The following is a 10,171-nucleotide window of genomic DNA, read 5'->3' on the forward strand; positions in this document are numbered from 1 at the left end:
TGAGACATCCTGTCCGAAAGGAGATGATTAGTACTGTGTGGTCTCTTTAGCTAACCTATAGTGCTGTGAATACTTTGTAAAACAAGAATAGTAGAAAAAAGTCAAAAATATATAAAACAGAAGTTTGTAACTTCTCACTAATTAAACTGCATTAAAAGGGTCCACTGCAAAGTATGTAGTAAATGCTGTTCATGCCACTAAACACTGCTGTAGAGAAGAGACACTTCAGTGGTCCCTCACTGCACTCTTTGGACCCTCAGTGACATGGGCAGAAGGAGAGTATTTACTATCTTCTTTGCATGGAGCCCTTTTTTTGGACAGAGATTAGTTTCAAATGAAATACAATTACATAGTTACATAGAATTAACCCCAAATCATTACAGTATTCATTCCAAGAAGACATCAACTAACTTTTTAATTGTATTTTGCTTTTCAACTCTTGGAAGTGACTTTTGCGGTCAGTAAAATTGTTGAAGGCACTAGCTCTGCTTTTCTCTACCTCTTTTTTTAACAAGTTAACATAAAAGTTCAACCACATACAAAACTGATCACACAAGAGATTTGTGTTTGCTTAATTTGCTCATTTTTTTTTTTTTTTAAAGTTTGGGGTATTTGATTTTTGCTCATAGGGGATTATTTCAATCTCATGTTTTAGTTGATTAGTTCATTTATTGATTTCTTTGGTACAGAGGAGGGTGAATATCTTGCAGTACTCTTCCCACCATCATGCAGATATGGGGTGTACAACTCCAGCGCCGTATTTTCACCAGCAGTGACATTACAAACATTTTCCTTGTTTGACAAAGTGTATAGGCTTTCCTTTGTAGCATAGCAAACATATCTGTGAATTTTTTGGAACCTCAATATCATATGCGCATTGAGTGTTTTTCCTTTCTTGACAGATGGCGAGTCGGACCTTCATGGGGCTTGTAATTGTCCTTTTCTTGATCGCTTTTCTGCAGATGCTCAGAACTGTTTTCTCGGACTCAACAATAAAAGTGTTCTTGGCTCTGCACTTCCCATGGAGAAGGAACAAGGGATACTTCAGTTTTTCCTTGAAAAAACATATAAACAGCGCTCTCATAAGAACCAGCAAACTGGTTCTTATGACACATCCGTGTCCCACTCACTCAATCACACGTAAGTGCCACCACCTTCAGTTTTTCATCACTACTTTGTTAACTAGCCAGTGTTCTCTGCGCCCTTTCTTGGTTTTTTGAATATTCAGTTTTTCCTTGCAGTTAATGTTTCGTGAGCTAACGACATGCTTGGTCTTAAAGGACTGCCAATCTTGACAGTTGGACAGATGAATAAGGCTGATCAGCATGCCAAGCATCAGAAAGCAAATCGTGGCCCTGGACATCCTGGTTGGTGGGATCTGAAAAGACAAGGTCAAAAAAATTGGTCTGAATTACCGCTAAGGGGAATAGAGGTTGAGGTGTACATAAATATACAGTACTTTAGATGCATCATCAAGCCCGGGGATATAAATGTGCACAGATCTGTGCGGTGTAAGGTGAATGACAGCTTATATCCGCATAACTCACATGGCATTCACTCACATATTTGTAGTGCAGCTGTGTGTTACTCACCTGATGCAAAGCTCAAAAGTCCAAGTTCATCAAATAGCCACAAAAGCAAAAAAGATGCCCAACTCTAGTCAAAGTTTTCCCCCCCTATTTTTGATAGAGTCGGAATGGGTAAGAACCTCTGGCAAGTTTTGATTACTGTCACTTCCTGCCAATACAGTCGTTTCCTGTCACTTCCTATTTGATCTCAACAGGATATAAGATATAATCTTTTTTTCTATTTTATAAGGCAAATATCAGGGGTCTGTATAGATCCCTGATATCTCCTCAACCTCCCTAACAGTAAAGTAAAAAAATAAATAAAATAATGAAAAAATAATTTTAAAAAGTTAAAACGAAAAAAGGAATTTTGCTTTCGGTTTTTGCCTAACAAATGTTGAAATTTGTGTTTCGGTCTAAAAATTTCATTTCGGTGCATCCCTAATATACAGTATGATGGGGGGAATTTATCAAAACTGGAGCAAATAGAAACTGAAGCAGTTGCCCATGGCAACCAATCAGCTTCTATCTTCACTTTGTTCAGTTAAGATTTGAAAATGAAAGAGAGAAGCTGATTGGTTGCCATGCACAGCTGCTCCAGATTTTGTCTGCTCCGGTTTTGATAAATCCCCCGCACTGTATGTAGTCTTAGGGTAGCCACCACACTGTATTTGTAGGTAACTGCCCAGGTGCTCATGCACAAAAATCCATACAAATCCAAAGTAGGTCTCGCCAATCCAAAGATATAAGGGATACGGATGTCACATATTATGTGTGAAGGGTGACTTAGTGTTTTAAGGTTCTTAGAAATAGATAAGCATAGCGGAGAAAAGTCAAAACATCAGCATTTTACTGTCAACGTTTCGACAGAGCTCAGTCTTGATAATGATGGACTAAGCTTCATCGAAACGTTGACAATAAAATGGCGATGCTTTGACTTGACTCGTTAGAGAACCTTAAAACACTAAGTTGCCCTTGTCACGTAAATTTTTACATCTGTGCCCATTACATCTTGGAATTGGAGGAAAAACAGACCCATGTAATCTATGGGTTGGCCAGATGTATATAGACGTGCATCTTCCCATATCTGTCCCCTAGAGATGTGCATACAGATTTGAACGAACTGGGTGAATCACGGAATTCTGTTGATTCGGTGGGTTAGCTTTTAAAATAGAACTCCAGGCAAACAGCTAAATGAACAGTTAAAATTAGGGATGCACCGATACTAATATCGGTATCGGTGCTGATGCCGAGTATTTGGGTGAGTACTCATGCTGGCCCAAATGCTCAGATACCTGGCCCGATACTTGAGCTTCCGGCCTGCGTCCAGTGGGTGACCGAGGCCTGCGTCCAGCGGGTCACCGAGGCCTGCGTCCAGCGGGTCACTGAGCCCTGCGTCCAGCGGGTCACCGAGCTCTGCGTCCAGCGCGTCACCAAGCCCTGAGTCCAGCGGGTCACCAAGCTCTGCGTCCAGAGAGTCACCAAGCTCTGAGTCCAGCGTGCCACTAATCGCAGAGTCCAGTGGGTCACTCAGCCCTGTGTTCAGCGGGTCACTCAGCTGTGCGTCCAGCAAGTCACTCAGCTCTGCGTCCAGCAGGTCACTCAGCTCATGCATCCAGGGGGTCACTAAGCCCTGAGATCCAGTAGGTCACTAAGCCCTGAGTCCAGCAAGTCACTAAGCCCTGCGTCCAGCGGGTCACTAATCCCAGAATCCAGCAGATCACTAATCCCAGAGTCCAGCGGGTCACTAATCCCAGAGTCTAGCGGGTCACTAATTCCAGAGTCTAGCGGGTCACTAATCCCAGAGTCTAGCGGGTCACTAATCCCAGAGTCCAGCGGGTCACCGAGCTCTGCAGTCAGCGGATCACCGAGCCCTGCGAGCCGCTAAGCCCTGAGCCAAATTCAAATACTGTTCTGCATTGCTGTATACATGTATTGTTGGGATTTGTAGTCCCCCTACAGCTGTTGCCATTGTGCATTAGAGTGTAAGCTCCTCTGTACAGAGACTGATGTAACTGGCTCAGTGTTCTCTTTACAGCACTGCGGTATATGTCAGAGCTATATACATGTATAATAACAGTGTGACTGGCTCAGTGTGGCGGAGGTGCGGGTGTGAGGGGGATTATTACGGGCCTAAAGCCGTGTAAGGGGCCCCAAAATTTCTGATGGCTGCCCTGCATACATATGAAACACTTGGTATTGAACAAACTCTTCAACCTGCTCGTTATCCCTATTACACATGTACTAATAGTTGCTTTAAACTACTTACTGTGTGTAGAGACTGGGTGACACCTGCTGTTCCAACTCCTGCCAAAGCAATGATCCAGGTACTTTAGCAGGTTAGCAATCCTCAACCACACCTTTTTATTTAAGTATGCAGAGCAAGCTGAACAAATCTGTCATTTAAAGTGAACTTGTCACACAATTGAAAAGCAGACAAGAAGGTTCCCCTGTAATAGAGAGATATTATACTTACCTATCCTGTCTTCCATGTCACATATCTTTTCTCTCGTCAAGAGCTATAGTGCTTGGAGAATCTCCTTCATCTGGCCTGGCTGCCTGACTGGTGATGAGCAAGCTGGTCTTGGTTTTGTTCACTTTTACAATCACCAAGCCCAGACAGAAATCCAGATTCGGCGAATGTTCAGGCAAACCAAACCCAGGGTTGCCCTGTATACTAGAAACTAAGGACACCGTGCAACCCGCACAACCTCATGAGCTGCTAGGATGCTAGTGGCTGAGTCACACAGCGTCATTGCTTACTAGGATGTAGGCGGAGGCACCAACCCAACCAATGATACTGTAAAGCCGCCACTGTCTGTATGTGCAGTCCACATAGTATCATTGGTTGCTAGAATGCTAGAGTCTGGGTTGCAAAGCACCTTTGGTTGCTAGGACACAGGCAGGCATACCATAACAACCAATGATGCTGTGAGGCCGCCCGCATCTTAGCAGTAGACATGTGCGCCGGCACAAAATTTGTTTCGGTTTGTTTCGTATTTTTGTTATTTTTGTTTTTCGGGATTCGGGTCTGAAAGAATTTCGAATGAGTTAAATGATGCAGAAAAGTGACAATAAATGTTTTTGTTTTTTTTTGACAGTCAACTTTTGACAGTCCACAGAAACAACAACAACAAAAAAAGCAGCTTACGCTTCCCCCACTATTCATACCAGACCCTTAAGGTCTGGTAGGAATTTTAGGGAGGATCCTAACACCAAAAAAACAACAGCAAAAAAGCTTGGGGTCTCCCCTAAAATCCCTTACCAGACCCTTGATCCAAGCGGCAGCCTGGCAGAGCAGGAAAGGGGGGGGGGGCCCAGATGAAAGGGGGCACCCAGATTCATATAAGCCCTTCTGCCCACAGACCCATAACCATCAGGCCAGAGTTGTGGGGAAGAGGCCCTTGTCCTCAAGGACATGGGGACAAGGTGCTTTGCCAGGGGGACCCCCTGCTGAAGGTTACTATTGACACCATGCTGAAGGTTACTATTACTGCCAATGACACCTTTTCTGGGCATATTTTACTCCCGCACTACAAGCCATACACGGTGAAGCCACTCCCACTTTATTGGCTATGGCTTCAGGTGTTCGGCGGACAGCATTTTCTTCTTGATACCATCAAGGTTTCCCTTCTAACTAATTTAAAATATAGATAACTATGCACGAGACAGCGTCTCTGAGCTTCAGTCCTCCACCAGCTAATTCTAGTGCCATTCCCAGCATGCATGACTTTCAATTTCATGATTATTGCTGAAAATAATTTTGGTATATGGGAGTGTTAAACAATCCTCCTGGGTGCGAGTTATAATATGTATGCCACTGAGTACTTCTTTAGAGCTAAAACTGGTTTGTGTGGTATACGTTCTGTCATATCTGACTCTCGGCGATCCTATGGGCCAGTTCTCTCCTCATTTTTCGATCTTGCACTGCTTCTATTAGTTGTTTCATGTTCTGGCTGGCGTCGGCTTTTGTGGTGTCTAACCATTGTGTTCTTTGACGGCTTGGCTTTCCTTTGCTGAAACTGGTATTAGGGGCTTGACAGTGGGCAAATAGTCCTCACAATTTCATGCCAAGGGTTGGACACTGCAGCATTGTTTTAAAAGTTGACTTTTTATCTTTCATGATTTTATGACAAAGCTGCTTTGCATATCCGTGTTTTTTTAAGGATCCTTAATTGCACACTGTAGAACAGTTGTATAAACAATTAAACACTTATTACTTATTTACTTTGGAAAAACCCAGGAGGAAGTTCCTGAAAGCGTTTCCCCAAGGCCTAAGACACATATTATGCTTTACACAAAAGGCAATTGTGAAGGTTAGTGTGATGCCAATGCATTAGGGCCAAGAGTTAAGCCATAAAGCCCGACTGTGCAGGCAAATGTTAGAACCACTAATAGGTTTTCATTGCTGTTTTCTTTTTTTTTTTACCTTCCGCTCCTGTTCCTGTCAACGATGCAAGATTGAAGAGGAAATCTTCCCGGTTGGGACACATATGGGCTTAAAAACCTGACAGGAGTTCTAACTCTTTCCCATTCTACTAGAGCATTCTTTTTTATTGCCTGCCTTTTTTTTTATATGTCTGAACACCACAGGAAGTTGTCAGGGTTTCTTAGCCTTCTTCCTCCAGTCGGCTGTGCATTGCCTGTTTTGCAGTATGTTTGACACTGCTGTTCCTCTTTGGTGCCCTCTTACGGCCAAACCCATGAACATCATAATTCTGCAACTACTAGCAAAACATCTGGCAAATTCCTGTCTCAGAGTGATGATGCAAACACCAGTTCACTATTTAACTATCAGGTTGTACATTTAGTCCTTGCCCTTGCGTTTGTTCTGATCAACCAAGTGCGCTGCTGTTGTTCCTGTTCTCCGTGTATAAACCTGGCTGACTGATCTTCTGGTTCCTGACTCCGGCTGTTGTTTCTGTTCATTCTGCTGACAGAGTTCCCTGACCTGGTTTGCCTGACTACCCGCTTTGACATCTGACCTCTGGCTTGGCATCGACTACGTCCTGAACTTCCTACATTGTTTTTTTTTGCAATTTTTGGTTATTATTTTTCTCAATAAACTCCTTTTATGTTTAAGCAGCACTTAAGTTTCTGTCTGGTTTCTTGGTTCCCTAACAGAAGTGTGGAGTCATCTCCTAATGGGACAAACAGCAATATGTTTACAGAATTTCTAATCCTTCTGGACTCTATCCAATACTAATTTTCATAACTTTAACTATCATTTAATGGTTAGGTTAAGTGGTAGAGTCAGGCGTTGGGGGTAGGTTGAATGTTCAGGCAATTATTTTATTGTAAGATCATTGTTAGGGTTGTCATAAGGAGGAGATGGAACATTTTCAACTGAACAGTGACTACACCCTCAAATTTAGTCACTGTTGGGGTAATCCGGCATCAACAACTAATGTTGCGGCTGTCTGAATACAATACCCAAAGGGTGAGTGGGGATCAAGCGCTGGTCCATAACTAATTATATAGGAGCAATATTTGGGCCTGATGGCTCAGGTTCAGCAGCTCTTCACAAAGAAGGCTGGGGATGCCCAGAATAAGAAATCTATGTGAAAAAAGACTAAACAAGAGCACCAGGAAATAACTTGAGTAAAAAAAAAAACTTTATTTACTTTGCCAATGGTGACAGCGGGACACTCATGGAGTCTTGTACACTTGTACAGATTCTGAACTGCTGGTAAAGGTATTTTCACACCAAGGATTTGCAATTCTGCCTGATTGTTTATGTCCGGATGAAGGGGGATTCCTGACCCCCAAAATTAATTGGCTATGTATATCTTGCAGGGATTCACCCCACTTCTCTCCGTTCCTCCAAAACTCATTGGAGGGACAGACAGAGGAGGGGGCTGACACAGCTGGCTCTGGATCTAGAGAGGTGGAACCAGCAGTCAATCAGGCAATGTGGTGGATCCCGACAATATTGATCCCTCCTGGCTGCAGTATGACTCTGCTATATGCTGAGTTTGAGTCACAGGAGTACAGTAGTGGATTAGCAAAAATATGTTTGGCTTTAGTTCTCTTTTAACCATGCTTACTAACCTACACCACTTCTAACATTTTAAAAATAGTGACAGAGTAATTTTAATTAGTCAGACCCTAAGACATCTAACCCACTGGCCTCCTACATCACTAATATTTGCGAAAAATGATTTTCAGTAAGTGCACCTTGCACACACAAGCTCTAAGATACCCACACCCACCCACAACCCTAAGATACACACACCGGTTTTGTATCAATTAAAACCACAGTACAGCCACAATATTAAAAAATAAAAATAAATGTGTGGAGCTGGTTAGGATCTAAACACTTGTTACCTTAATTTAGAAGATTTCCCCTAACTTCTTATCTGGTTGCCCAGAAGATGTTCTAGGACATTTCTCTAAAGAGACAAAATCCACAATAAAAATGTTTTCCATTTAGAAAGGATTACCAATTCTGTCAAGCTTTCATGTGTACCTATGTACCTAATCCCTTTTTGCCCCAGTGATACCCTGTGGGTCTGAGTGTCTCCAGGACAGTATGTGATATTCTCTCCAATGGGGACACAGATGGTAAAAAAAAATGCTGGTAGACATTTAAGCTCTTCTTCACTTTAACCAAAACTTAAAGGGAAATTCCACTTTAAAAAAAAAAAAATGGAAATAAAGAATACAGCATATATAATTGCTACACAAGCCATTTTGTAATATAATGTTATTAAAAAGTACCTTTCTGTTTAAAAGCACAGCCTCTCTAATAATTAAAACTCTCACAAATATTCAATGCAGCATGGGGAAATGGAGGTGTTTTGTAAACAGTTGGTGTACAGAACACCCCCAAAAATGTAATTTCCTGCTTGTATGATTGATTGACTGACTGATTTTCCCAAAAGTCTGAACTAAGTCTGTACATTCAAGTCAAATTTTAGGCATTCCCTGCAATAGGAATGTCATTCTCGGTGACAATGGTGAGATACTCCCTAAAGTTTAATTACTACTAAAGGAGTGCAGACACTGCAACTTTTCTCATTACAACACAGAAAACCCACCAGTTGATTATAATGAAACCAGACCTTCCCATTCATCAATCAGTCTGGAAAAGACATGCTGGATAAGGGCTGGTTCACACCTTAAACTGTCAGGCTCTGGAACACACTGAATCGCATTCCAGCAGGCTTCCTGCATTCAGGGGCGGGAGGGGACTGACAGTGCATTGAAGTCAATGGCTGCTCGCAGTGGGATCACCCGCACTAGAACGTCTGGCAAATCAGTGCCTGCGTTCAGTTCCAGTGAGATCTACAGCATTTTTGCAGATCACACTGAACCGGAACGCAGGCACTAATGTGCCACGTGTTTCGGTGCATGTGATTGCACTGCGGGCCGGGGGGCGTGGTTGAACAGTCTTCAGAACAGAAACAGGTAGCAATCTGCAACAGAGTTTGTTAAAATCCTTCTAACATTGATCACCCAGAGGGAATTGTTTTTTTTTTCTGAACAAAAGTGGAGTTACTCTTTAAAACTGAACTCTTGGCTGCCCTTCCCCTACACACACCCTGGAATGGACTTTAAAAAAGTAAGATTTTTAGTTGCAGTTAGTTATGCCCATTACAGCAGTCATATACTGTATAGACATAGAAAGAATACGTTTAATATATATTTTCTATGAGTAGCAACAGATCTATATTCAGTCATCTCACCTGTGGATTCAGTAGCCTCAGCATCTCTATCGGGCTCTGCTGTGTTTATCTAATTCCCTCCAGATGGAGTCCACCTTTATATACTATTTTGTTACAACATCAGGCATGACAGATATTCTTGAACTCATTTCTAAAGCTCACGTGGAAATTGCGACAGACCACAAATGAATATGATTTCTTGCAACATTTAATCCCTTGCAGAATAAATCAGAGAACTTACTTACATCATTTGTACTCTTCTGGATCACTGAGCAGAAACACAACGCTGGAAAAGGAAATTGCAACAGCCAAAATCTTATCATTTCCATTTCTGTCAAATCACTTTGCATTTTGAAATTTAATGCTCAATGTAAGTTTGATTTTTTTCGTAACCATTGAAGAACAGATGTCCCAAATATTTTTTTGCAACTTCAGTATGCATTGGTTAACTTGACAACAACTTCTCAATTTTCCTACTTGATAATTTTCCTAACTTTTACACTGTTATGGAGAAGATACTTAGTATGCTGTTTTAATAAATTCACTGTTCATTTTTTTAAAATTATATGCTGACAAATGTAAAACAATTTTTCTTTACTCTTAGAAGTTTTTAATACTTAAATTTTTTTTAAATGCATGTTGTTTTTTACACACTGTAATAATATCTAATCCATTGGATCACTCCAATATAACAATATAATATTTGTACAATTATATTTGATATATATAGCATACTGCATATATACATTATATCTATAGATATAGATATATATCTATTTATATCTATACTGTGTTTAAATACACTGTATATATATAACATGCAACTACTAATTCATTAATTGCGAGGAAACTGGGTTAAGCCAAGCTGGCTAGTCTTCAAAAAATAATACTTGATCAGCATATTGTAGTAGTTATAGGCTGGTTGCTGAAGTAGTC

General features: G+C 41.3%; 1 protein-coding gene across 1 annotated transcript; it reads right to left on the bottom strand.

Annotated features, from left to right (window-relative positions):
* Nucleotides 1-776: 776 nt before the first annotated feature.
* On the bottom strand, nt 777-9,285 carry LOC108796346 (ribonuclease, liver-like). The gene is made up of 3 exons (XM_018567808.1): nt 9,257-9,285; nt 1,239-1,378; nt 777-1,058 (listed from the first exon to the last, which is right to left on the bottom strand). The coding sequence occupies exons 1-3, from the start codon at nt 9,278-9,280 to the stop codon at nt 779-781; spliced, it is 444 nt and encodes a 147-aa protein (XP_018423310.1). The 5' UTR covers nt 9,281-9,285; the 3' UTR covers nt 777-778.
* Between the last annotated feature and the right edge of the window lie 886 nt (nt 9,286-10,171).

Source organism: Nanorana parkeri, unplaced genomic scaffold (assembly GCF_000935625.1).
Source record: "Nanorana parkeri isolate BGI_ZX_2015 unplaced genomic scaffold, ASM93562v1 scaffold1096, whole genome shotgun sequence".
Lineage (NCBI taxonomy): Eukaryota > Metazoa > Chordata > Amphibia > Anura > Dicroglossidae > Nanorana > Nanorana parkeri.